This window comes from Hemicordylus capensis, chromosome 4, assembly GCF_027244095.1.
Source record: "Hemicordylus capensis ecotype Gifberg chromosome 4, rHemCap1.1.pri, whole genome shotgun sequence".
Classification (NCBI taxonomy): Eukaryota; Metazoa; Chordata; class Lepidosauria; order Squamata; family Cordylidae; genus Hemicordylus; species Hemicordylus capensis.
The window spans coordinates 319,495,162-319,523,156 of record NC_069660.1 but is presented as its reverse complement, the minus strand read 5'-3'; the positions used below and the strand labels follow the sequence as shown (position 1 = coordinate 319,523,156).

General features: G+C 49.1%; 2 protein-coding genes across 3 annotated transcripts; both read left to right on the top strand.

Moving 5' to 3' along the window:
• Positions 1–28: 28 nt before the first annotated feature.
• Positions 29–27,978, top strand: LRRC14 (leucine rich repeat containing 14). Of its 2 annotated transcripts, none has more exons than XM_053243786.1 (4): positions 29–216; positions 13,699–14,067; positions 24,446–25,081; positions 26,515–27,978. In XM_053243786.1, the coding sequence occupies exons 2-4, from the start codon at positions 13,745–13,747 to the stop codon at positions 27,083–27,085; spliced, it is 1,530 nt and encodes a 509-aa protein (XP_053099761.1). In that variant the 5' UTR covers positions 29–216; positions 13,699–13,744; the 3' UTR covers positions 27,086–27,978. The 2 variants fall into 2 exon arrangements, with proteins under 2 accessions (XP_053099761.1, XP_053099762.1); XM_053243787.1 differs by lacking the exon at positions 29–216 and adding an exon at positions 396–800.
• LOC128322472 (uncharacterized) lies at positions 7,200–13,690 on the top strand. Its single transcript, XM_053243789.1, has 2 exons — positions 7,200–8,621; positions 9,145–13,690. The coding sequence occupies exon 2, from the start codon at positions 10,021–10,023 to the stop codon at positions 11,422–11,424; it is 1,404 nt and encodes a 467-aa protein (XP_053099764.1). The 5' UTR covers positions 7,200–8,621; positions 9,145–10,020; the 3' UTR covers positions 11,425–13,690.
• Positions 27,979–27,995: the final 17 nt, after the last annotated feature.

Here is a 27,995-nt window from a genome sequence, read left to right as displayed (position 1 = left end):
GTCTCCATGGGAAACCTGAAGAGGCGGGGCAAGAAGGGGAAGGGGACGGGCGGGCAGGTCCGCGCGTGCGCACAACAGGGAAGTACGGTGGCCGTCGAGGGAGACGTAGGCAGGGCAGCTCTGGCCTCGCGATGGGCTGAAGGAGGCGGCGGCGGCGGTGGCGGCGGCGGCAGAGGAGGCGAAAGCGACGCAGAAGAAGTCGGCGCGGCGGGGCTGGTGAGAGGAAGGCCCGGGCCGCCGGGCATCCCCACGGGGGAGCCTCGCGCCCTGCCTGGTTGCCATGGAGATGGGCGGGGGGCAAGAGTGGTCTGTGGCGGGGGGGTGCGAGGAGGGGGCGGAGCCAGAGCCGCCGCCGCCCTAGAAGGACAAAGGGCTCGCTGTACCTGCAGGGCGAGGGAGCGGGGGCACTCCCACCCCCCCGCCAGGGGCCTCCACGGGCCATGGGCCTGCCCCCCCGGGCCCCGCCCCGGTCAACGCAGGGGGTGCCCGTCCTTGGGTCCCCGGATGTGGGTGGACTACGGCTCCCATCATCCCCATCCATAAGGCCACTGCAGCTGGGGAGGATGGGAGCTGCAGTCCGCCGGCCTTTGGGGACCCCTGACTTAGTCGGGTGGCTTCGTGGCTCTTTTCTTGAAGGGTCTCCTTTGGGATACGCACCCACCCAGGCGCCGCGCTCTGATGAACTGGGCAGCCGTTTGGTGGAGTCTGCCAATGGCTCCCCCCACCCCGGCTTCAGGTCTTGCAGGGAAGGGATGCCTCTTCTAAGGCTGCCATCCGAAGCCTGCGTGTTAGGGAGGAAGGTCTGTGGGACTCGGTCGGATGCTTGCTTGCTTGCTTATTTCTTTATTACATTTATATCCTGCTCTTCCTCCAAGGAGCCCAGAGCGGTGTACTACATACTTAAGTTTCTTCTCACAACAACCCTGTGAAGTAGGTGAGGCTGAGAGAGAAGTGACTGGCCCAGAGTCACTTAGGGTTGCTGTAGGCGATGCTTTTGGCTTCCCAGCTCTTGCTCATATCCACGTCCAGCAGATTTCTTGATTGATTTCTATACCACCTTTAAAACAATCTCAAGGTGGGTCACAAAACATTTAAAATAATATAAGACTATAAAACTTACACAGTTAAAAATATTACAATTTAAAAATACAAATTTAGTCATCGAAAAGTTTAAAAAAACATGCACAATATAACCATAAAATACAAAGCAGCAGCAACAAAAACATTCATAAAAAAGCCTGGATAAAAAGCCAAGATTTCACTTTCCAGTCATCTTGCATAAGGTGCGGAAGAGTTTGCTTCTCAAGGAGGTGGTTCCTCCAGCTTCTGATTCTCATGAGGGCGATCCCAAGACGCTTCCCTCCTTTAGGCAACCTGAGGTGACCCTTCCTTGCCCCCAATTATTTTTAGACATTGTCCAGTCTGAATGGGATCACACCACAGAATGTTAGGCGCCCCCACCCATCCCCAGCGATCCAGTGGTTCTATACCTCGAGCCCAGCCGTCATGGAGAATCTCAACCTGCCACCAGTGGACGCTGAGGTGGCTGCCCTAGTTACCGGGGCTGTTCTCCCTAGGGATGGGGACGAGGTTCTTAAGAATCTCGATGACAAGAAATGTGACGCCGCTTTGCGCAGATCCCATGAAGCGTCTGCGCTATCTTTGAGGGCTTCTGTGGCGAATTCCATGTTTGCCCAGGCGTCTGCCCTCTGGGTGAAGGAACTGGCTCCCTTAGTCCCTCCAGAGTTAACCACTCTGAGGCAAGGGTTCAATAAGCTTGGCAAAGTGGCCGCCTTTATGCCGGATTCCTCCCTGGATGTAGCCCAGCTGTCTGCTAGAGCACTGCCTTCAGATGGTACTGTTAGGTGCCTTCTGTGGCTAAAAAATTGGAAGGTGGACCAGAAATCCAGGAGTAATCTGGCCAACTCGGCCTTCAAGGGTGGAAAGTTTTTTTGGGAGATATTGGAGCCGGTTTTAGTCGAAACAAAGGAAAAGAAAAAGGCTATGCCTTCGATTGTTCAGCGCCAGGAGCGCAAGAGTTTTTCTTCTGCGCAGTCCTCTAAGGGTTTAAATCTTCCTTTTGTTTCAGGCAGAATAGGCAGGAGAGGGGTTCGTGGTCCAGGCCCCAGACTTCCTTTCGGGACAACTCCTTCTGCTGCACTCAGCAGTCAGGCCAGCAGTCCAAGGCTGCTTTCAAGCGAGGTTCCAACCAATGACTCTTCCCAGCATTTGCCCCAGCTTCAGGTGGGGGGCAGGTTGCAGTCTTTTACTGCAACCTACCTCCACACTTGTACAGATGCCTGGATACTTCAGACCATGGCTCAGGGCTACTCTCTGGAATGGGACTCTCTGCCCCTGGACTGCTTCCTTCCCACCCGCTGCTCACTCAAGGGTCCGAAGCACCTCCTGATGCTGGAAGGCACCCGGCATCTTGTCAACTTTCAAGCAATCCAGCCTGTGCCTCTAGGGGAACAGGGACAGGGGATTTATTCCATCCTGTTCTTGGTCCCCAAAAAGAACGACAAATGGAAGGCTATTCTGGACCTCAGATTTGTAAATCAATTCCTCAGGCGGAGGATTTTCCGCATGGAGACCCTCCGCTCTATTCTAATGTCCATTCAGGGGGGCGAGTTCTTGGCCTTGGTGGACCTCAAGGAGGCATGTCTCCATGTTTTGATTCTGGTTCAGGACAGATGCTTCCTGAGGTTTGCATACCTCTGGTCCCATTTCCAATATCGGGCACTTCCCTTTGGTCTGTCGACTGCACCTCGAGTGTTCACTGATATCGTGGTGGCACTTGTGGCGCCTTTATCTTTATCCCTTTCTGGATGATCTATTGATCAGGTTGTCATCCCCCCAGAGGGGCCAGGAGGATGTCCAGGTGATGCTAACCGTGCTGGAGTCTCACGGTTTCATCATAAACTACAAGAGCTCCTTAGTTCCCCTGACCAGGCTGACTCACCTTGGCGCCATCATCGACACGGTCAAGGGGACTTTGTGTCTCCCGGCTGATCGCATAGCCAAGCTGAGGTCCAGGTGCCGCTCCCTAGTTCTGTGTCACAGGTCAGACCTCTTGTCTCTGAGTCAGCTGCAAGGGCTCATGGTGTCAACAGTAGGGAATGGTTCCATTCTCGCCCTCTCCAGTGGCTACTGTTACCATTCCAGGATCAAATTGTCAGTTGGGCCTGGCTACAGATCCGCTTAACCCCTCGGGTCAGAGGTCTCTGGGGTGGTGAATTTCCCCGACAGTGGAGAGAGGCATAGGATTTCTCCTGGCACCTTGTGTGCAAATAACAACAGACACCAGCCTTCAGGGCTGGGGCTGTCATTGCCAACATCTGATCGCTCAGGGGCGTTGGTCAGAGGTAGATCGCGTAAACTCCATCAATTGGTTGAAGTTACAGGCCATCAGGTTCATCCTCCAGGAGTTTCTCCCAGTTGTTCGGGCTCAGCACATGCTGGTCCGGATGGACAGCGCAACAGCCAAAGCCCATATCAGTCGCCAGAGCGGGACAAGGTCCCGGTCCCTGATGCATGAGGCTGCTCTTTTGCTGTCCTGGGCGGAGAGGCACTTCCTCTCCCTGCAAGCTGATCACATCAGCAGGGTCTCCAACACCATGGCAGATTGGCTCAGTCGATCTCAGATAGACCCTGCAGAGTGGTCCCTGGAATCCCGAGTTTTCCATCAGATAGTTCGCCGATTTGGCCATCCTGTCCTAGACCTGTTCGCTTCCCTAGCAAATGCCAAGCTCGACAGATTTCTTTCCAGGTATCGGGGCTGCAGGGATGGATGCCCTGACCTTTCCGTGGCCTCAGGAACTGGTGTATGCTTTCCCCCCCTTTGCCATTCTCCCACAGACCATCCAGCGGGTACTACAACTTTGGGTGGAGGTTCTGTTGGTGGCACCGCATTGGCCATGTAGGCTTTGGTTTTCTGACCTAGTGGCATTGTCCAGCGAACCTCCCATGCCACTGGGTTCTCACCTTCAGCTTCTCAGTCAGGGTCCTCTTTTTCATCCGGAACCAGCCTGGCTCAATCTCTTTGTGTAAAGATTGAGCGGAGCTCTTTAGGGGCCTGCGGCTATTCCAGCGGGGTCCAAGAGACAATTCTGGCCTCTCATCGCCCTTCCACTGTAAAGGTCTATCAATCCACCTGGAAGGCCTTTTTGAAGTGGTGTGACTCCTTGGGGGTTCCTCCTCTATCAGCATCCATAGCCCAGATCCTAGGTTTTTTACAGAAAGGTCTTGACGCAGGACTTTGTCTTAACACTCTTCAACGCCAGGTTTTTGCTATTTCTACAGTTTTGCAGATACAAGGGGTTCCTGTTCTTTCCACACATCCTCACGTCCAGAAGTTCTTGAAGGAGACAGCGGCTTTAAGGCCACCCACTGTACACAGATTCCCCACCTGGGACCTGAATCTAGTCCTCAGGGCTCTCACTAGGGCACCATTTGAACCTCTTCATACAGTTCCCCCGAGGTTGCTTTCTTTCAAGGTTTTGTTTTTGGTCTCTTTAACCTCAGCACGATGCATTTCCGACCTGGTGGTGTTATCTGTTCATAAGGAATTGTGTTTGGCCTATCCGGACTATGTTTTGTTACGCACCGATCCTTATTTGCCCAAGGTTAATTCTGTTTTTCACCGGGCACAGGAGCTGATGCTTCCTTCCTTCCTTCTGCCCTAACCCTTCCTCTCCCAACGAAAAAGAGCAGCATACCCTAGATATGCACAGGGCTATCAAGATCTATCTGCGGCACACTAAATCTGAATCATTTAGGGACTGTTCTTTGGGCAGGAAGGTCTCCACTTCCACACTGTCTTGCTGGGTCTGTTAGTGCATCTTGATGGCTTGTTCTGCTTCAGGGGTTTCCGCTGCAGCAGGGGTTACAGCCCATTCTACTAGGAGTGCTGCTGCCTCTTCTGCCTTTTCTACTCTGGCACTTCTGGTTGACATTTGCCGGGCTGCCGCTTGGGCCTCACTGTCTACCTTTGTGAGACATTATAAGATTCATGACGACATCAGCTGATGCATCCTTTGGCAGGCGGGTCCTGCAGCAGGTGGTTCCATCATAGGACCAGACTTTGCAGCTCCCGCCCTGGTTTTCTGTAGCGGCTTTGGCAGGTCCCATCATGCCTTTGGATACAGTCCTCTTCTGAGGGAGAATGAATTGTTGGCCCTTACCTGAAAGGTCCTTCTCTTCAGAAGTATGGATTGTATCCAAACCACCCACTTGTTTGTCTGGTCTTTTACCTGTCTTTTGACTGTCTTCTGGCTGTCCTCCATATATATGTGTTGGGCAGTTTCCTCTGGGGTAGAATGTTCTCCCTGGGGGTTGTTGAGTTAGTTGGTAGGGCACATTCCCGAGGGGTTCTCCTATTTCTCTTACTCCAGTGTCCTGCTTGCCATTTTCAGGCTTGTTTTTTCTGTTTTGGAGCACGGGTTCGCTGGCTACATACTGAGGTCTGATGGGTTGATCCCCTTCCTCCTGCTGAGCCACGAAGTTCTGTGATTGGCCCTGTCTCGGAGCAGTAGGGGGTGACAACCCATCATGCCTTCGGATACAATCCATACTTCTGAGGAGAATGACCTTTCCGGTAAGTGCCAATGATTCATTTTGCACTAGACACAGTTTCCTAATATTCAAGGGCAGCCCCACGCAGAGCGTGTTACAGTAATCCAACTTTGACGTGACTAAGGCATGGGAAACAGTGGCAGATCTGTCTTCTTGAGAAAGGGACCCAGGTGGCACGCCAGCCGAAACTGTGCAAAAACCACTGCCTCCACCTGAGCTTCCAAGAGCAGAGCTGGGTTCAGCAACACCCCCAATCTGTGCACGTGCCCTTTCAAGGGGAGAGCAACCCCATCCAGAACCGGCAAAATCTCTTCATCCCAATTGGCTGTCCTACTGACCAACAGCACCTCCATCTTGTCGGGATTCAATCTCAGTTCATTAGTCCACATCCAACCCATCACGGCCTCCAGCCCCCAATCCAGGACATCCACGGCCTCCCTAGGATCAGGTGACAAGGAGCGATAGAGCCGAGTGTCATCAGCATATTGCTGACAACTCAGTTCAAGTCCTTGGATGATCTCTCCCAGCAGTTTCATGTAGATGTTGAACAGCATGGGGCTGTCAGGAACCCACCCTGATCCTCCCAAGTCCAGGGAGGTGATTTGTTTTATATGATTTTTATATCAGTAAGTTGTTACGTTCTTTCGCTGCCACCATATGATTGTTGTTTACCCTGCTCTCAGTAATTAACTCTTTGGTCATGTAGCCTAGCAAGTGCAGGATAGACATGTATGTTCAGTGCATAAAAAGAAACAAAGTGTAGAAACAAATAAGAACAAGTTTAATATTTGCAAGAGATCGAAATAAGGATTTCTGCAAAGCAGGGCACATCAACCTCACTACAATGTTGCTGAATAAGTCAGCTGGTGGACTCAGAGTGTTTTGACCTTCTTTACAAATGTAGCTCTTAGGAATAAGAGAGCCAGCGTGGTGTAGTGGTTAGAGTGCTGGACTAGGACTGTGGAGACCTGAGTTTGAATCCTCATTCAGCCATGATACTTGCTGGGTGACTCTGGGCCAGTCACTTCTCTCTCAGCCTAACCCAATTCACAGGGTGGTTGTGGGGAGAAACATAACTGTGTACACCGCTCTGGACTCCTTGGAGGAAGAGCGGGCTATAAATGTAATAATAATACCGTAATAATGTTAAATAACTCAGGCCAGATGTATTTTAACCTTCACTGTGGAACTTGGTGTAATGGCCCAGACCTCTTCGTCTGTTTTACCAGGAGTTCTTGCCTCTGGACACCTTTCTCTCCCATGATCCCCCCTCAGGCTTATTTCTCCAGATGCCCAGAGTACTGTACCCATGCACTACTGGCTATTCAGTCTCTGTACATCCACTGACCAAGCACTCTCACAAAACCTGAACAATTTCCCTTGTACCATCACCATACCGAACCACTTTCACTCCAAGTTCTGTTCTGTCCAACTCACAACTCCTAACTGCTTCAAACGGTCACCACCTGTCCTCATCTAAATCACACCAAAAACATTCCATCTCTGGTTTTCATGACAGCGTCTGCTCACTCCTTCTCGCTTGCTGCTCTCAAGGCATCTCATTGGGTTATCCTCGTCACATCCTCCTGGGCAGGACTATGTAAATTCTAATAGAAAAAGCCTAGAGAGCCTGGCGGGGATAACCCCTCCCCAGTTCTTACAGCCCTGCGTTGCTACTGGCAGGCTGTTGTCTCTCCCTTTTAGTAAGCTTTCTGAGTTCTTGTCTGTTGTGTCTCTGTTGTAGCTATTACTGGTGCCAGCGGGACGCACAAAAGCGCGGTTCCCGAAAAGCACAAGGGCTCACCGATCCTCCCTGTTCCTTTCTCGGCGGATCACAGTCCGTCCGAGCGGGCAGAGCGAGAGGGCCCCAGTTCGTTGCCGCCTCTGAGCGGAGAGAACGCGGCCAGGACGGAGGGGGGGCATAGCGCTAGCCTGCCGGAGCGCATTACGCGCCGTTCATCGGCAGCGATCGAAGAGATGCAGCAAAGGGAGAAAGCAGCCTTCCAGCGGTTGTCGGCTCGGATCAGAGCGGGAGTGGCTCGTCCGGTCGCTAATCCCCCTCCCTCACAAGCCGAAATGCGAGCTACAGCGGAGGGGTGCCTAATGGCGTCTCGAGCAGGCGAGGAAGAAGCTGCACAAGAGGGCGCCCTCATTGTTAATCCAGGAGAAAAACCCGCCAAAAATCAGGACGCTCCCCATCAGCTGCAGACAGCACTGCTGAGCTCTGACCAGGGGGAGGGGGGTGCTGGGCCCGCTGGGGGGGCTAAACCCCAACCTAGGCCAAGATCAGTCCCACCTGAGTGGCAGGCTTGGCTGAAACATGCTATGGGGGACACCGTTTTTCAACTAAAGCCCACTAAGCAGCCAAAGAAATCTAGACAGCGCAGCTGTCCCTCCTCTTCCACCTCTGAGGTTTCGTCTGACTCCAGTTCGTCTGAACCTATACATAAGAAGCAAAAATCAAAGAAAAAACGTTGTAAAAAGAGTATTTAAAAAAAATAGCTGTTAGAAAAGCTATTTCAGTGCATTCTTCAGAAGTTTCAGGGGAAGAGTCAGGGGAATCAGCTTGAAGTGGCTGTGAAGAGCGCTTTCGGAGGCTCCCTATTGCCAACGCCCCGCCAACCTCGGAAGAGATTAGGCGGATTGGCGAGCTGGCTAGCAACCTGACCGGCAGGGCAGCAAGGCCATCACAGGCATCTCCTGCCCCTCCTAAGATGGCGACGGTTGCGAAGAATCCCTCCATTTTACCTGAAGGAGCCGGTGATGTAAAAGGGAGACCGTCTCTAAAAGGGCGGGAAAAGCCTAAGACTGTGACTATGGTGTTTGGCCAGCAGGGGGAGTCTGCTGCAGAGACGGGGCCTAAAGCATCCTCCAGTTCTAACTCTGCTGTTTTACCTAAGCCTGTGCTGCCACCTGAGTAGCAGGCATGGTTTCGCAATGCAATCATTGGCACCATCTGCCAGGTTAGGCCCCCTAAGAGGAGTGAGAGATCCACAAAGGGGAGAAGGCATAGGTCACCCAGTCTGAGCTCCTCACCTAGCGAGTTGGTCAGTCCTTCTCCCAAGAAGGCCAAAAGCAAGCTTAAGCATAGTGAGCTGGGCAAGTTGGCTGGCAAGGTGGCACGGGACCATTCCTCTGATGCTTCCGATCAGACTCCGGGGGCCCTAGGGGTTTACTTGCACCTCCAAAAAAAAAAAAAAAAAGTCATTGCAAACTCAGAGAGGCCTAATCTGCCTTCTGACTCTGAGGACCCAATTAATGCAGGGGGAGGTTTTGATCCGGACCCAATGGTCTGGAGGGGAGGACACTGGTGATGCCTCGGTGTCACAGCGCCTCTTTGTGGCAGAGGACTTCAGCCCACTGATGTCCAGAATTATTAAAACAATGGGACTGAGGCTGGGCAGAGTGCTGACAATTGCGCCAAAGGGGACTTGGTCTTTCCTAGAGCACGCCCCAAGGACAGGCTGATGCCCATGCCAGAGTTGTTTGTGGATGTAGTCAAACAGGAATGGTTGACACCAGCTTCCAACTGCAAGGCTACATCCATGGCTAACAAACTATTCTTTTCAGCAAACCACTACAGATATGTTGAGGACACCAAATGCGGATGCCCTGATTTTGCAATTGGTGTCGGATTCCTTGGTATCTCGAGAGGGTGAGTTTTCCCTAAAAGACATAGCTGACAAGAAGGCCTAGCTGTCCTTTAATCGTGTCATGAGAACGTGTCCCTGGTGGTCCATGCAACAGCGGCAGCATCCAGGGCAGTCGTGACTCCTTATTATAGGTGATCAATCTTCTGAGTGATCCTCCAGGGGACCTAGTTAAGATGTGACGGCAACTATTAAAGATCCAGAAGGCGCAGGCCCTTATGGCCGATGCCACTCTTGATACGATTAGATTCTCAGCGCGGTTTCATCATTTGTTGGCAGACGCCACTTGTGACTCAAAAGTGGACAGTTGGTTCTACTGCTAGGCTTAACCTCGCTACCGTCTCTTACGACGGCAAGAAGCTTTTTGGTGAGTCTGCCCTACAAGACATGCTTGTAGAATTGTCTGATAAGTGAAAGATGATGCCTTCAACCAATTAAAAGACTGATAAACAGCCTTTCAAAAGGCCCTTCCAATACAATCGGCCCTTTCATAGCTTCTGGCCCTTCAGGGGCCGGGACAGAGATACAAAATTCCAGAGGGGATCTTGGAATCGTCAGAGAGCACCCTTTAGAGGGTTTGGTACCTACAAACAGCAAGCTGCTTAGTCAAAAGCTACAATGACTTGAAGCAGGGAGACCTGCTCTCTTCTATCGACTTAAAGGAGGCATACCTACATATACCTATCCATCCAAAGAGCAGGCGGTTTCTACGTTTCAAGTCGATCTACAGTACAAGGCTCTGCCGTTCGGCCTGGCATCCGCACCCAGGGTCTTCACCAAGGTCCTGGCACCAATCATGGCCCACCTGAGACTACGAGGGGTCCACATTTTTGCGTATTTAGATGATCTTCTCGTGAAATCAAGCTCTCCAGAAGCAGCAGCAGTCGACCTAGCAGTGACTCTATCCACTCTGGAACAACACGGGTTCCTCATAAACAAAAAGAAAAGCTACCTGATGCCCACTCACAGGATTCAACATCTGGGAGTGGTCATAGATACCTTGCAAGCGCTCCTTTTTCTACCAAGGGAAAGAATGCAAACGCTCATATCAGAAGCATGTTTGGCCTTCCAGTTATGGGAGAGCCCAGTACTATCCCTGGCAAGGCTACTGGGGCTAATGGTCTCCACGCTGGAGGCAGTTCCTTGGGCGAGGTTCCACCTCAGGGAGTTGCAGTGGTTCCTCCCTGACGTTCCAATCTTTCATTTCCAGAAGAAAGAACATGATGGTCCATATGCCGTCCAGGGTCAGGTTATCGCTTCGGTGGTGGAGTTCCCCACAGAACTTGTCCAGAAGGAAGAGATTCTTAGAGTTCCCGAGAACGATCGTGACGACGGACGCCAGCAACAGAGGTTGGGGAGCTCACTGTCTCCAATTCTCGGTCCAAGGGCAATGGAGTCAGGAAGAAAAGAAACACTCAATAAACTGGCTGGAGCTGAGAGCCATCAGGCTAGCACTCTTAAATCTCCGCTCTCAAGTGTCAGGCCGGGATGTCCTGATAAAGACGGACAATACAACAGCAAAGGCCCACGTCAACAGGCAGGGCAGTACGAGGTCCAGGTCCCTGTATCAGGAATCGATCCTTCTGATGAGTTGAGCAGAACGCCATCTGAAATCCATCACAGCCCACCATGTGAAAGGGGACCTCAACTCAGTTGCCGATTGGCTCAGCAGAGAGGATCTACTCCCAGGAGAATGGGCATTGAACATTCAAGTTTTCAAACAACTGACACGCAAGTGGGAGTCCCCAGTGGTAGATCTGTTTGCAGCACCTCTCAACGCAAAGCTAAACAGGTACATCACCAGGTTCCACTGCCGGACGGCGGTGGGGACAGATGCCCTGTCCTGCCAATGGCCAAGGGGCGTACTGTATGCCTTTCCTCCAATACCACTTCTAACGCAAGGGTTAAGGAGAATAAGAGAACAAAAGACAGAGGTCATCCTAGTGGCTCCCTACTGGCCAGGAAGACCGTGGTTTGCCGAGCTGGTTTCTCTAACCACGGACAGGCCGTGGCATCTACCAGTCGGGCCAGACCTGCTGCTCCAGGGACCAGTGCGTCACCCGAACCCAGCATGGTTTCAGCTAGCCGCATGGAGACTGAGCGGCGGTTGCTGAACGCACAGGGACTAACACAAAAGGTGGCTACTACCATCCTGGCCTCTCGACGTCCTTCCACAAACAGGATATACCAATATACATGAGGGCATTTCTCTGTTGGTCTTTCCAACATCAGATCCCAAGAGGTCAGGCCACACTAAACCACCTTCTACAGTTTCTACAGGACGGGCCTGATAAGGGTCTAAGACCAAACACACTCAGACGACAGGCGGCCTCTCTGATCCCGCTACTGATGGGGAAGGTGACAAAGTTATCGATATCACACCCTCTGATAAGACGATTCTTAAGAGGGGCGACTTTGCTGTCATCACTGGTGGCACACCACTTCCCTACATGGAATCTCAACCTTGTACTGAAAGCGTTGCAACGTACACCGTTTGAACCCATCAGATCGATTTCTCTCAGATTATTATCCATGAAGCTGGCCTTCCTGGTGGGCATGAGGTCGGCAAGGCAGGTGTCCAAATTAAGGTCACTGTCAGTGCATAAATCCTACTGCATATTTTCACAGGATGCGGCTCGTCTGATACCGGACCCATTCAGCCGTCCAAGGGTCCTGTCGGATTTCCTTATGGCACAGGATGTATACCTTCCATCATTCTGCCCACATCCGACACACCCTCAAGAAAAGCTGTGGCATAAACTTGATGTACAGTGCTGCCTGAAATGATACATTGAACGCTCTGTGGATTTTAGGAAGTCAGACTCCCTTTTCGTTTCATATTTACCAGCATCTATGGGAGAAGCAGTTTCTGCTAGAACAATCGCAAGATGGATCATAGCTTGCATTTCTCTGGCATATGAGACTCAAAAGGTGCGCCCACCTGAGCACATACTAGCTCATTCCACTAGATCAATGGCTACGTCAGCGGCTTTCACTACTAATGCACCGGTTCAAGAAATATGTAAGGCGGCGGTCTGGAAGAATCTCTCCACTTTTATTAAACACTATAAGCTAGACTTATATGCCTCCGCTCAGGCGGCCTTTGGGAGGCGGGTTCTTCAGGGAGTTCTTCCCCAGAAATAGAAAAAATCTGTGGGATCCCTCCTGGAGACGTAGCAATAGCAATAGCACTTACATTTATATACCGCTCTATAGCTGGAGCTCTCTAAGCGGTTTACAATGATTTTAGCATATTGCCCCCAACATTCTGGGTACTCATTTTACCGACCTCGGAAGGATGGAAGGCTGAGTCAACCTTGACGTACTGCTTGGGTATGTCCCAATGAGATGCCTTGATAGCAGCAACCGAGAACAGAGCATTGGTCACTTACCGTGAAGGCTTCTTCTGGTTGCTGCTGTCAAGGCATCTCAGCCCACCCTAAGTTTCTGGTTATTATTACATGTATATAGTTTAGGCTTGCTCTACTCCAAGGGAAGATTTTTGGGGAAGATTGTAAGGAAACGTCTTGTCCTTTCAGGCTATTTCAGTCATTTGGACCCTTATGTTTCCTCTGCTGTATTCAGTTATTCTATTACATATGGTTATATGTACTTTATCTGTTAACTCGGCCTATAAGAACTGGGGAAGGGTTATCCCCGTCAGGCTCTATAGGCTTTTTCTATTAGAATTTACATAGTCCTGCCCAGGAGCATGTGACAAGGATAACCCAATGAGATGCCTTGACAGCAGCAATCAGAAGAAGCCTTCACGGTAAGTGACCAATGCTCCGTTCTCCCTCCAACACGCTTCATGCATGTGAACTCTGTGGGACCCCTCGGGCCAATGGTATCCCCTTCTGGACCCTCCCCTCGAGCGAGAGAGAGGGAGAGAGAGGACCAAAGCCACACCAAAGCACTACCTCCAATTGCCATACTTGAGAGGTGGTCCAGAAGGGTACCATGATTGGTGGTATCAAACGCCGCTGAGACGTTTCATGTAATTGGATGACTGTGTGTGTGTCTGCATATGCACTGATGCAGAAATGCAATGTAAACAGGAAATCTCAAAGGCCATGAAGTGAAAGAGAGAATGGTAGATCTGTGATTGTCTTTTATGTCATGTGCTTATCCTGATCTCCAGGTTAGTGAGAGAAAGCAATGACTATCTCACTCACACAATGCATGGTTCTATATACTGCTTCTCATGTCCTTCCTTACTAATTAAAGAGTCACAAAGTGCTAGTCTTTAATGATGGCATCCCTTCGGTGTGGCACTCTCATTTGTGAATATAATATATAATATTGTGGAAGTTCCAGGTTAAAACTCTTTCAACGCTAAACCCTTTATAAACTGACTGGCCTTTTGCAAGTCACTGTATTTTTCAGACTTTGTGTCTGATGGGGGAAAATGGGGCAGAGAAATCTTATAACTTATACTGAGCCTTTGGACTAAGTGACCCTCTTCTTTCCCCAGTGTGGCGGAGCGGTGGTTCTGGCTCGCAGCTTGCCTGGTAGCTGCCATGCACTCCCTGGTGTTTCTCTCCGCACAGAAGGTCGTCTCCGACCATGCCACCCTGCACAGTGCCTTGGATTTCCTCCCAAAGGAGCTCTACCCTGTCTTGTTCAAGGCAGCCTTCCTGGATAAGAGGACCCTGGCTTTGCAAGACTTAGTGCAGACCTGGCCATTCCCAGTCCTCAGTTTTCAGAAGCTCTTAAGGAGATGTCAACACTGTGAATGCACCCTCATCCGAGAGAAGCCCATCAAGTCATGCATCCAGACGGTTATTTTGGGAGTGGTGACGTATCTGGTTAAAATATTAGAGGATCGGCACCAAAGTAAGAGGTAACTGTTGGTTTCATGCTCCCAGGTTTTCTTATAAAGTTTGTATTGGCTGATAAGATTGCTCTGTCAAGCTTTATAGTGAGCTCTCCAAAAACATGAAAGGCTTCATCAAAGCCATTGCGTTGGGAAACTTCTAATTTGTGGCACTGGATTTAACTTAAAGATCTAGATTTTTACTTAATCACTTTTTCCGCTTTAATATATACAAGGAAGTGAACCTAAAACTGATGTTCTCATAGTATCTGTCCTGTGGTTCACAGTGCATACAGCCCACAGAACAATGAAAAGATGTGAAAGCCCTTCCACATGGATGGGTGAGATTCCCACATTTATTTGTTCTGTATTACTCAAAATTCATAAGCAACCCCTGTATCCAGCCCTGCTGAATCCTCCACTGATCTGCACAGCAAATACTAGGAACCTCTGGTTGCACGTGGAACTGTGATCCATGTATGTGGTTTTGATGCAATGGTGCATGAAACAGAACTATTATTATGTAAATTAGCTTGGAACACAGTGAAGCTGCCAATCAGGAGTGGCAGTTAGAGTGTGAGGGTTTGGAGTTAGTAGTGGAGAGAGGAGAACTGGATTTTGGGGTCTGGTGAGAAGTCATCTCAAAGGGAGATGCTCTAAGACTAGAGGCTTAAAACAGTCTGTAATAAAGACTGGGAATAAGGCTAAAACAAAGACTGGATGAGAGGGAGTCTCTGATAAGGACTGGGTAAAAAGGACAGTTCTCTGATGCCTGGAGCCAAGGACCTCTCTCATTGGGTTATCCTTTCCACGTGCTCCCAGGCAGGACTAATCAAAATTTGTTACTAGCCTTAAGAGCCCCGGACAGATAACCCCACCCAGTTCTTTTAGTCCTGCAGCGCTCCTAGGCAGAGACAGTTTGTATTGCTCCTTCCAGCTCTTTCTACTTATTACGTTTTTTTCAGTACTTCTACTTTGTTGTGAATGTTCCTAAGCCTTTCCTAGCCTTCTAACTTAAAAAACAAAAAAAACCCGCCCTTCTCTTTCCTGCTTACTCTTTCTACTGTATTTGTCTTCTGTTCTGCGCCCGTGGAGCGTCGCCAGGCTATCAGACGCATATTAGTCCCCAGGGGAGGACTTCCCGTTTGCTACTTGAGCACCGGGGTCGCCGCCCATATCACCACCGTTAGCGGCCATGTCATTAACGGCCGCTCAAGACGAAGAAACTTTTTTGAGGGACGCCGGATCGGGTCCCTCGAGCTCCGCGGGCATGGGCGCCGGACCGGGTCTACCCCTGCTCACCCGCTCAACGAGAAGCTCAGTGAGAGCAAGGGGAGATGCGAGCCTGGATGGTGCGAGCCAGAACGGCTCTGAGGGAGTTGCCCTTCTTGGGAACTGTAAAGATTATGGAATAAATTCCCTGACCTTGTTGTTGGGTTGGAACCAGTTCTTTAGCCCCTATATCCCTTAAGTGTTGGATGGCGCCCAGAAGGCCTACATGTTTGATAAGCCAACGCGACCTTGGAGTCGGTAGAAATCTGTTGGGAGGTAAAGATGTTAATTCTATCTTGTAGCCACTGTTGAGAGCACCCACATGTCCGTCGTTGTTTCCTGCCATTTTTGAAAGAAGGCTGACAGACGGCCTCCCAGGGCTCCCGATGGGGAGTCGTTGCTGCTTTTGAGACTTAGGTTGATTGGCAAAGGGCTGTCTGCCCTGGTTGAAGAGCCTAGTGCCTCGCTGTCTGCCCCATTGGGGTCGTTGGAAGCTGGAATCTCTGTCCTTCCCATGAAAAGGGGGCCTGAAAGAATGAAAGGGCTGGTATTGGAACGGAAAAGCCCTTCTGGGTGGGGGGCGTTCCTCTTTACGTGGGATGGATGGAAGGGGCATGGTCTTACGCTTGACTTTAGACTCTACCAAGACTTCTTTAAGGGCCTCCTCCCCACAGAGTTTATTCCCATCAAACGGAACTGAAGCCAGATTGGCCCTTGAAGTAGCATCCACAGGCCAATGCTTTAGCCACAAGTTATGCCGTCCCACGACTGTAGCTGTGGAGGCCCTAGAGGAGAATCTTATTGCATCTAGGGCTGCATCTGAGACAAAGGCTTGAGCCTTTTGAAAGGCCTTTTTCACAGCTGCTGCACACTGAGTCGACTCTTTTCTTTTTCTTTTTCTATTGTAAAACTTATTAGTTTTTACAATATCTTAACAATCCAATTACATTTAATTAAATAAATATTGACTTCCTGCTTACCAGTCTGCGCGGTTCATGTTAGCTATACATATAAACCATTGCTATAGTAATTCAAAATATATATACTCCTCATTGCAAATTCGATTTTACCCTACCCAACCTGCTGTTATTACTAAATTTCAAACCCTGCTGAAAGGTCCATGTTAGAAAAATAGTTCTTTAAGTAAAGTAAAAATGGTTCCCAATCTTCTTTGAAACATTCCAAGTTTTCATCCGTTATAAGTACTGTAAGTTTTGCCATCTCAGGGTATTCCAAAATTTTTATCAACCAGTCTTCTTTTGAGGGCATTTTATTGTCTTTCCATTTCTGCGCATATACTATTCTAGCCGCCATGGTTGCATACATAAAAAATGTTAACTTTCTTCTGGAGAACTCTCCTTGAGTTATTCCCAGCAGGAAGGATTCTGGCCTCTTGGGAAATGTCATTTAAAAAATTTTCTTTAGCTCATTATATATCATATCCCCAAAGGGCTTAGCCTTTCCGCATGACCACCATGTATGGAAAAAAGTTCCTTCACATTGTCCACATTTCCAACATTTGTTTGAAACATTTTTATATATTAATGCTAACTTTTTCAGTGTCAAATAGCACCTGTACCGAGTCGACACTTTCAATGAGTTGTCCACCATGACCCCAAGATCCCTCTCCTGGTCAGTCACCAACAGCTCAGATCCTATCAATGTATACTTGGAAGTTGGGGGTTTTCGGGGTTTTGTGGTGTAAAGCAACAATATCAACATTGTAACTAAGCAAGACAACAGCCCTCCTTGATAGTAGTGTACACAACTCTCAGAAATCATCTCTAATAAGTTTTATTCTTGTTTTGTTTTAACCACCTATAGGAACATAGGAAACTGCCATATACTGAGTCAGACCATTGGTCTATCTAGCTCAGTGTTGTCTTCACAGACTGGCAGCAGCTTTTCCAAGGTTGCAGGCAGGAATCCCTCTCAGCCCTATCTTGGAGAAGCCAGGGAGGGGACGTGAAACCTTCTGCTCTTCCCAGAGTGGCTTCATCCCCTGAGGGGAATATCTTGCAGTGCTCACACATCAAGTCTCCCATTCAGATGCAACCAGGGCAGACCCTGCTTAGCTATGGGGACAAGTCATGCTTGCCACTACAAGACCAGCTCTCCTCTCCAACTGAGTGATTTGACTGAGTGATTCCTGTCAGCAACCTTTTCCAAGTCTGCAAGGTCATGTTACCAGGGTAAGAAACCCTAAGCCTTACAGAGGCTTCATAACAAACAAATAGTAGCCGAGGAGATATAGACGATGAAGTGAAGAAGCCAAAATAACCTTAAAGGTGAAAAATATCTGGAAATAAACTTCACACATAGCAGAATTAGACCCAAATGCCACAGGGGGAAGCAAAATGAAACCCTGTGAGTGACAATATAAGGCCTGAAAGGGAATGTGCTACTGGGGACGTGCTGTCACCCTCCTGATCAAAACACTGAGCGTGACTGGGAGTTGCAGCAGGAAATCAGGGAGGTGTCAAGGAGAGGCAGGGCTGTAATCATGGGTGACTTCAATTATCCACACATAGACTGGGTAAATTCATAGTCAGGTCATGACAAAGAGGTCAGATTTCTAGATACGCTAAATGACTGTGCCGTAGAACAGTTGGTCTTGGAACCGACCAGAGAGAAGGCAACCGTGGACTTAATTCTGAGTGGCACCCAGGATCTGGTGCGGGATGTCAGTATCATCAACCCTTTAGGGGACAGTGACCATAGTGCCATCAAATTCAGCATACATGTGGGGAGAGAATCACCATGGAAGTCTAATACAGACATTTTGAATTTCAGAAGAGGAAACTTCTCTAAAATGAGGAGTATGGTGAAAAGGAAGCTGAAAGGGAAAATAAGGAGAGTCACTTTGCTCCAGAGTGCATGGAGTTTACTCAAAACTACAGTACTAGAAGCCCAGTTAGATTGTATACCCCAAAAGAGGAAAGGTTCCACTAAGTCCTGGAAGATGCCAGCATGGTTAACGGGTACTGTCAAGGAAGCCATAAAAGGGAAGAAGACTTCCTTCCGAAATTGGAAGGCCTGTCCAAATGAAGAGAACAGAAAGGACAACAACCTCTGGCAAAAGAAATGCAAGGTAACCATAAGGGAGGCAAAAAGAGAGTTTGAGGAACATTTAGCCAATAGTATCAAGGGGAATAACAAAAACTTCTTTAAATACATCAGAAGCAGGAAACCTGCCAGGGAGGCAGTTGGACGATTAGACAATGAGGGAGTGAAAGGGATTATTAAGGAGGATATGGAGGTTGCAGAGAAGCTAAATGAGTTCTTTGCGTCCGTCTTCACGGCAGAGGATACTGAGCATATACCTGTTCCTGAACCAGACTTTTTGAGGATGGCAGCTAAAGAACTGAGCTAGATAGAAGTGACAAGAGAGGATGTTCTAAACTGTCTGGAAAAACTAAAAACTAGGACATCACCAGGGCCGGATGGCATCCATCCAAGAGTCCTCAAAGAACTCAAATGTGAAATTGTTGACCTCCTTGCTAAAATATATAACTTATCCCTGAAATCAAGTTCTGTACCAGAGGACTGGAGAGTAGCAAATGTAACACTGATTTTCAAAAAGGGATCCAGGGGCGATCCAGGAAATTACAGGCCAGTTAGCTTAACATCCGTACCAGGAAAATTGATGGAAAGCATCCTCAAGGATAAAATTGTAAAGCACATAGAAGAACAGGCCCTGCTGGGAGTGAACCAGCATGGGTTCCGCAAAAGTAAATCTTACCTCACCAACCTTTTGGAGTTCCTTGAGAGTGTCAACAAGTGTGTGGATCAAGGTGATCCAGTTGACATAGTCTACCTGGACTTCCAAAAAGCTTTTGACAAAGTTCCTCATCAAAGACTCCTGAGGAAACCTAGCAGTCATAGGATAAGGGTACAAGTACATATGTGGATTGCTAACTGGTTGAAAGACAGGAAACAGAGGGCAGGTATAAATGGAGAGTTTTTGCAATGGAAGTAAGTAAGAAGTGGGGTCCCCCAGGGATCTGTACTGGGACCGGTGCTTTTTAATTTATTCATAAATGATCTAGAAGCAGGAGTAAGCAGCGAGGTGGCCAAATTTGCAGATGATACCAAATTCTTCCGGGTAGTGAAATCCATAACTGATTGTGAAGAGCTCCAAACGGATCTCTCCAAACTGGGTGAGTGGGCGACAAAGTGGCAAATGTGGTTCAGTGATGGCAAGTGTAAAGTGATGCACATTGGGACGAAGAACCCCAACTTCAAGTATATGCTGATGGGATCTGAGCTGTCGGTGACTGACCAGGAGAGAGATCTTAGGATCGTGGTGGACAGCTCGTTGAAAGTGTCGACTCAATGTGCAGCAGCTGTAAATAAGGCCAATTACATGCTAGGGATCATTAGGAAGGGGTTTGAAAATAAAACTTCTAATATTATAATGCCCTTATACAAAACTATGGTGCGGCCACGCCTGGAGTACTGCATACAATTCTGGTCACCATATCTAAAAAAGGACATTGTAGAACTGGAAAAGGTGCAGAAGAGGGCAACCAAGATGATCAAGGGCCTAGAGCACCTTTCTTATGAGACTAGGCTACAATACCTGAGGCTATTTAGGTTAGAAAAAAGACTGCGGGGAGACCTGATAGAGGTCTATAAAATCATGCATGGTGTGGAGAAAGTGGATAGAGAGAAATTCTTCTCCCTCTCCCATAACACTAGAACCAGGGGTCATCCCATGAAATTGATTGCCAGGAAATCTAGGACCTACAAATGGAAGTACTTTTCCCCACAACGCATAATCAATTTGTGGAATTCTCTGCCACAAGATGTGGTGACAGCCAGCAACCTGGATGGCTTTAAAAGGGGTTTGGATAATTTAATGGAGGAGAGGTCTATCAAGGGCTACTAGTCTGAGGGCTATAGGCCATCTCCAGCCTTGGGGGCAGGTGCCTCTGTGTACCAGTTGCGGGGGAGTAACAGCAGGAGAAAGGGCATGCTCTCAACTCCTGCCTGTGACTTCCAGCAGCATCTGGTGGGCCACTGTGCGAAACAGGATGCTGGACTAGATGGGCCTTGGGCCTGATCCAGCAGGGCTGTTCTTCTGTTCTTAAAATGCTGGCACCAGATCCAGGCTTCCCTAATTTCCCCCCAGGGGCAACTAATTGTCCCCCAATAAGCTTCCTCCCTCTCCTGTTCATGAATTGCAGAGAATGAGGGTTGGGGAGATGTTGCCTTGACCCCCTGCTCAGAAGCATTATAGCAGCAGGCAGATTTGCAAATGCCGGTCATTCCTCAGTTGAGGGTTTTTCAAATGCTTGCCTGATAAGCAGAGCTTTCCTGCAGGAACAACAGGGATCCCTTTAGGGCCGGATTAATAGCACTAAAGCATTAATGCTTTAACAACTATTGTTTGCGTGGAAGATTAGCTCAGGGGGAACATAGGAAGCTGTTTCTGCCGAGTCCATCTAGGTCAGTATTGGCTACACTGACTGGCAGCAGTACTCCAAGGTTTCAGGCAGGAGTCTTCTTTCCCAGCCCTGGAAATGCTGCCAGGGATTGAACCTGGGACCTTCTGCGAACAAAGCGGATGCTCTACGACTGAGCCAAGGTCCCATCCCCTAAGGGGAAGATCTTACAGCGGTGCTCACATGGAGTTGAGGCAAACCAAGGCAAGCTCTGCATAGCAAAGTGGACAATTCATGCTTGCTTCTGCCAGACTGGCTCTGCACCCCACCACTTTCTTTGTTAGAAATCAGTTTGTTTGCATTTATGTGCCACTTTTTTTGCCAAGCCACCCAGGGTGGCTTACAGTCACTGAAATGCTAGAACAACAACAAAATGTTGTCCAGGGTAAAAACAGAATTGTCTTGTATCTCAAGCCAGAGCTGTTCTCTTCAAGAGCTGATTGTGTGGGCTCCTCAATTCTCAGATAAGTCAGACCTAGACAGAGAAATCATGTGGGGTGTAGAAAGGAGTGATTTGTGCAAAACTCCTTGAGGCGCACTTGTGTGCTTGTTCTCTCTGACATAGAGATTTTAACCGTTTCCTTTTCAAAGCTCAGGACAGAGGTTTGAAGAAGGTGAAAGGAGCACAGAAATTAGCAGTGTGACCATGACTGCTTTGCTCTACTCCTGCAGTGCAATTCTGTGCATGTTCCACTGTGTTCAATGAGGATTGCTCCCCAGAAAATATATTTACCACTGCGGCCTTAGGATGTGACCCTGTGCATGAGTTCTGGGGAGTAAGCCCCATTGAACTCACTGGGACTTGCTGTTGGGTAAACATGCATAGACTCTGGCTTTTAGGAAACAGGCAGAGATTTGTGGGTATGCCTGGAAGCCTGTTGGATCTATGAGGCTGATGCACAAGTTTGCACGTTGCTAGCAAAGTTGCTTCATTCCCTTTTCCTCCTGAGCCGGAGTCCTATCAAGAAATGATCTCTGCAGCTGAAACTCAACTTGCTCTTCAGCCCGATCTGCATGGGCTCAATAGGTGCAATCAATTACAATATCTTTAGTATTTGGTTGGTTGCTCTCTTTTTAAGACCTGGGGACCCGGCTGCTGACAGGACCTGGCCAAAACAGAAGCGTAGGAGTGACTACTTCCCTGGACCCTTTAGCGATGGATAATTATAGGCCAATCTCCCTTCACTGGGCAAGGTGATTGAAAGGGTGGTGACAGACAGTTTTGGAGGAAACTGATTATCTACACCCATTTCAAACTGGCTTTAGAGCTGGCTAAGGGGTTGAGACAGCCTTGGTCAGCCTGATGGATGATTTTTAACAAGGAATCAACAGAGGGAGTTCTTTTGGATCTCTCCATAGTATCCTTCTGGATCACCTGGGGGAGTTGGGGATGGGGGCACTGCTTTGCAGTGGTTCCACTCCTATCTCTCGGGTAGATTCCAGATGGTGGAACTTGGTGACAGCTGCTCTTCAAAATGGGAGCTGTTATGTGGAGTCCCTCAGGGCTCCATTCTGTCACCAATGCTTTTTAATATCTACATGAAACTGCTGAGTGAGGTCATCAGGAGATTTGGTGCTGGGTGTTATCACTATGCCGATGACACCCAAATCTACATCTCCTTTTCACCTTCATCATACGCCAGCTGCATCTGTTTCTTGAGATAATGACCTCAAAACAGTGGTACATCTGTTGGTAACCTCCAGACTGGGTTACTGTAATGCGCTTTATGTGGGGCTGCCCTTGTATGTAGTCCGGAAACTAGAGCTGGTCCAGAATGCGGCAGCCAGGCTGGTCCCTGGGTCATCTAGGAGAGACCATATCACTCCTGTATTGAAGGAGCTACACTGGCTGCCGATATGTTTCTGGGCAAAATACAAGGTGCTGGTCATAACCTATAAAGCCCTAAACAGCTTGGGCCCTGGGTATTTAAGATAATGTTGTCTTCGTCATGAACCCCACCGCCCATTGAGATCATCAGGAGAGGTCCATCTGCATTTGCCACCAGCTCGTCTGGTGGCTACTCGGGGACGGGCCTTCTCTGTTGCTGCCCCGAGGCTTTGGAATGCGCTCTCTAGTGAAATAAGACCCTCCCCATCTCTGACAATTTTTAAAAAGTCTTTAAAGACACATCTGTTCACCCAGACTTTTAACTGATACTGATTTGATTGTTTTTAATGTTTTGTTTTTAAAATTTTAAATTGTTTTGTTTGAAATTTCTTGTTTTTGTCTCTAATTAATGTTTTATTTTTGTTTTTATCTTGTAAACTGCCCAGAGACATATGTTTTGGGCGGCATAAAAATATGTCAAATAACTAAATAAATCATCATTGCTGGTCAGTGACCGAATAAACTTATATATCTAAATCATCAAGAAATTGTACTCATTCTCTAAATGCCTGCCTACAGGCAGTAATGGGCTAGATGAGAGATAACAAATTGAAGCTGAATCCAAGCAAGATGGAGGTGCTCAGAATTTGAGGGATGAGTTAGATCTTCCTGTGCTAGATGGGGTTGCACTCCCCAGGAAGGAGCAGGTGCACAGCTTGGGAGTACTCCTGGACCCAGGCCTCACCCTGGTATTTCAGGTGGAGGCCATGGCCAGGAGTGCTTTCTATCAGCTTCGGCTGATCCGACACTTGAGAACCAATCCTTAAAGAGGATGATCTCAAAACAGTGGTGCATCAGCTGGTAATCTCCAGGCTTGACTATTGCAATGCGCTCTATGTGGGGTTGCCTTTGTACATAGTTTGGAAACTTCAGTTAGTTCAAAATGTGGCAGCCAGAATGGTCTCTGAGTAACCCAGAGAGACCATATTATGCCTGTCTTGAAACAGTTACACTGGCTGCCAATATGTTTCCGGGCAAAATACAAAGTGCTGGTTATTACCTTTAAAGCCCTGAACAGCTTAGGTCTGAGTTACCTTAGAGAGTGCCTTCTTCTGGCATGCACTCCTAGCAGAAATCTGTAATTTGAATTCGTTATTGGTTTTCAGGAGACATGTAAGAGATGAAAGTTTGGGCGGTATAGAAATTTAATAAATAAATAAATAAATATCTGTTTGGCCTGGCCTTCCTGGATTTTCAACTGTATTAAATGTTTTAATTATTAGTTGGTTTTATGTTGTTTTTATAGTTTTTGTTTTTAACCGTTAATTAGTTTTAATTGTTTTTATTTTGATGTAAATCGCCCTGAGCCATTTTTTGGAAGGGAGATATATAAATCGAATAAATAAATACTTGAATTTAGCAGTGTGTCCTAAATGCCATGGCGCTATAAAGACTGTTCCACTTGATCCACCCGCTGGTCACTGGTGCTCCACTCTCAGCCACTGGATTTCTGGACAATTTTGCATGTTGTGAAGAATGGCAGTGACTGAGGGGGGCTGTAGCGAGACACAGGGCAGTCCACTGTTCCCTCGAAGGCATGTGCACCAGTTTTTTGATGGCTGCTCCACTAATTTTAGATCCCGCTCCAGTTGAATCAGGAAGGCCCCACTCTGAATGCAGGTGGGCACACACTGCCTTGATCCTGCCGCCCAGAACAAAACTCATTCTGCACACAGATGGGGAAAAAACTAGAGAGGACACTGGGGCAGTCCCAGGGAAGGGAGGGCCTTGAATGGGGCAGGCTGACACAGCGGTGCTGGTAAGTCTAATGGCTTTGTTTTTCTGGCCTCTCTGGCAGCAAGGGGCAACGACTGCAAGTTCTAGATATGACTGGCCTCCAGGACGAAGGGCAGGGCCCTGAAAGCATGAGCCTTTGGTCCCGCACAGTCACGCTGGCCAAAGCCTGTCTGGATGTCTCTAAGCAGCAGAGCAAGTGCCTGAAGCGGGCATCCAAGCGGAGGAAGGGGCCCTACAACAATGCCGTCGCTCTGCCGCCCCCCCAGCCTGTCTCCGTGGATGTCTGGGTGGACCTTTTTGTGAACAGCACCTCCTACGGGGTCCTGAAGGATGCTTTGCTGATCAACAGCGGCAACGCCCTGCGGCTGAGGTGCCGGGACTTCCGGGCAGAGGAGCTCTCGATTGCCAGTACTGTGGGACTGCTGGAGTTCCTGGTCCCGGATGGCGTCCGGCAGGTGGATCTGCGGTTCAACAACCTGGGGCTCTCGGGCTTGCGGGTGGTCCTCCCTCACCTGGCCAAGTTCACTGACCTGGCGAGCCTGAAGCTGCCCTACAGCAACATTGACGTGAGGCGCCTCACAGTGGGCATGGAAGGGAGCCTGCAGTACTTTGCCGCCCAACTCAGCCGGCTGACCTGCCTCAAGGAGTTGAACCTGGGCTCCTCCAGGCTTTCAGGCAAGCTGAGGCAGTTGCTGGGGTAAGTGATTCAAGGAGGGGAGGGAGAGAACCAAGATCTTGGCCAGTGGCCCAGCGTGTGTGTGTTTGGTGCTATCCAACAGCCAGCTTAAAGCTGGGGAGATGTTTTCCAGTTTCAGGCAGCTGCTCTCTGGGAATTGATGCTGGAAATACAGCTCCCAAACCAGGGGCGGGGTTGGGAGAAATCAGTTGTCATTTATCACTATTATGGGACCGGCTGCCACACCATGAGCAAAAAGAAAGTAATTCTGAGCTGAATTTTGCTGTAGCTGATACTCCTTAGTACCTGTAAAGCAGATGTTATGATGGGAAAAGGGCACGTGGGGAGGAAGATCCGTGCATGGAGGAGGCCTGGGAAGGAAGCTGTATTGGCAAATATTGCTTATGGTCGTGGATGGGCAGCTGGGTGCAGAGACCTTACGCTCTGACCACTGAAAGCCCCACCAAATGTACCCCTTGATTTCTGGTACTAGGCTTGGGGTCCATTTTTAGCAATATTTTCATGGACATGGTGGTTCCGGAGGAAGCGAATAAGCTTCTCTTCAAGAGAAGTATATCTCACTGCTCTCTTTAATGTAGAGGCTTGTCCGTTAGTTAATTATTACATTGACATGGAAAGGTGGGGTGCACAGGAGGTTCCCAGATGTTGCCCAACCCAGTACAAGTCACCAGGCCCAGATCTGTCTCCGTTTCAACAAACTGGCTTCATCGTGTGCCTCCAGGTAATACCCTGGGAAAGCTGCCATTCTCCCCAGTGTGCATTGACTTCAAGAAATGTGAGTGGTAGAGTGGGGAGCTCAGTGAAGCCCCCTGAAAGCAGCTGACCTGCAGTTGTTGCAGCTGCCAAAGCTTGCTGTACAGGAGTGGTCTCATGAGCCTTGACTGTGGAGCCCTCATACCGTGGAGCCCTGCAGACAGCCCAGCTCCTCTTGACTTCCTGCTACCCGACATCTACAGGAGGCTTGGAGAGGAACTGGTGCCTGGATTGATTGATTGATTGATTGGGCATGTTTTTATACTGCCCCATGTACAAGTCTCTGTGTGTTCTACCATTTTAAAACACAAACAATTAAAATATTAAAAGTTTAAAATATAAATAAAAATAATATTAAAATTATGGACTAAAAGCCTGATTAAACAGGTATGTTTTCAAATTTTTATAGCGTAGGCTATAATTTTATTTGGGAGCACCTTCCAAAGTCCTGGGGCAACCCTAGAAAAAGCCCAGTTTTGGGTTGCCACTAAACAGACCAGTGGCAACTACAACCAGACCTCCCCTGATGATCTCACTAGTCAGTGGGGTTCATGAAGAATGGCATTCTCTTAAATGAATCTGCTTTCAATAAAAGCTGGAGTCAAAGCACATTAACTGGCAGTGGAAGGAACGTGGGATGTGTCCCGGGTCTGACATGGTGTCTCTTTCTGCCTCCACAGAGACATGCAAAGCCCTTTAGAGAGCCTGGAGCTGGCCTTCTGCTACCTCTTGCCCAATGACCTTGCCTACCTTTCTCAAAGCCTCCACACGCCTGCCCTGAAGAAGCTGGATCTCAGTGGCAACAACCTCTCTGACTGCCTCCTCCAGCCTTTCCAGGGCCTCCTGACCGAGGCCTCTTCGACTCTGCTCCACCTGGACATCATGGAATGCCGCCTGATGGACACCCACCTGAGCTCGCTCCTCCCTGCCCTCTGCCGTTGCGAACGGCTCCGCTATTTCGGCGTCTTTGGCAACCCCATCTCAGCCAAAGGACTGAAGAATCTGCTCCACAGGACGGTGGACCTCTTGGACTTGCAGCTCGTCATCTACCCCTACCCTGTGGACTGCTATGGGGAGGACCTGCCATGGCCCCCCACCTCCTCCAATCTCCTCAATGGCTCTGTGGATGAGGAGAAGTTCTCCCGGGTCAGCAATGAACTCCAGCAGATGCTGCTGAGCGCAAACAGGGCAGACGTCATCTGGACCACAAACCTTTGCCGCCACAATAGCCTGGACTATTTTAGTTTGTAGCCCTACTGGTGCAAATCTAGCCCCACCAGTAGATGTGAAGTGGGTCCTCCTCCCTCTTCTGCTGCCACCTCCCTGCCAACACTTCCCGTTCCTCACTGTGCAACAGCAGGACTATCCTGGCTGCCTCTGCTGGTGCTGCTCTGGATCCCAAAGTGGTGCCTGGGATAGCCCTGCAGGCAGACCCGAGAGAGACGCAGGTGCTCTCTTCTGCCACTAAAGGGCCAGGAGAGAGAGCCTGGACAGCTGTCAGGGCACGACCCTGCTCCTGCTGCTTCTCCTAGTTAGGAGCAGCACCAAGCCATCCCTGTGGCCGGTCCTTGACCTCAGAGGTACCAGTGGGTGGGACAGCCCTGCCTGCCTGCCTGCCTGCCTCTCTCTGGTCCGCAGCAGCCACAGTGTGGGACTCTGGAGGAGAGAGCAGGTAGGTGGCAGCATGGAGAGTGAGGAGCCAGTAGAGTATCTCATAGAGGGAGAAGTAGCAAAGTTGCATTCCTATGTTTGAGAAATAAATGCCAACACAAAATTCCAGGTGAGAACATTTTTCTTTTGAGCTAAAGCCCTTTCTGGTGCATGCAGCAATACCTGGGATTGTAGTCTTGTGTGTATGTGTGTGTGTAGTTTTTTACATCTATTTTGTAACATCTCTTATTTAGTGCATAACAAAATGGGCCTCACCTGCAGTTTGCTGAGGAAGTCTAAAATAGGAACTGGAAGAGTGCTCTGAGCAGGGCAGTATTTGGGCTCTTCCATGGAGGGGCTGGGAGGGAGCAGTCTGTTGATCCAGAGTCTGGAGGGTGACTGCATTCCAGGGAGGGCGGAAGGAAGAGGAGGTGAGAATGTATGGAGAGAGCTCTGGATCTGAAATAAAAGATGATTCATCTGAGAGACTGAGAGACTAACGTGTCTGTGT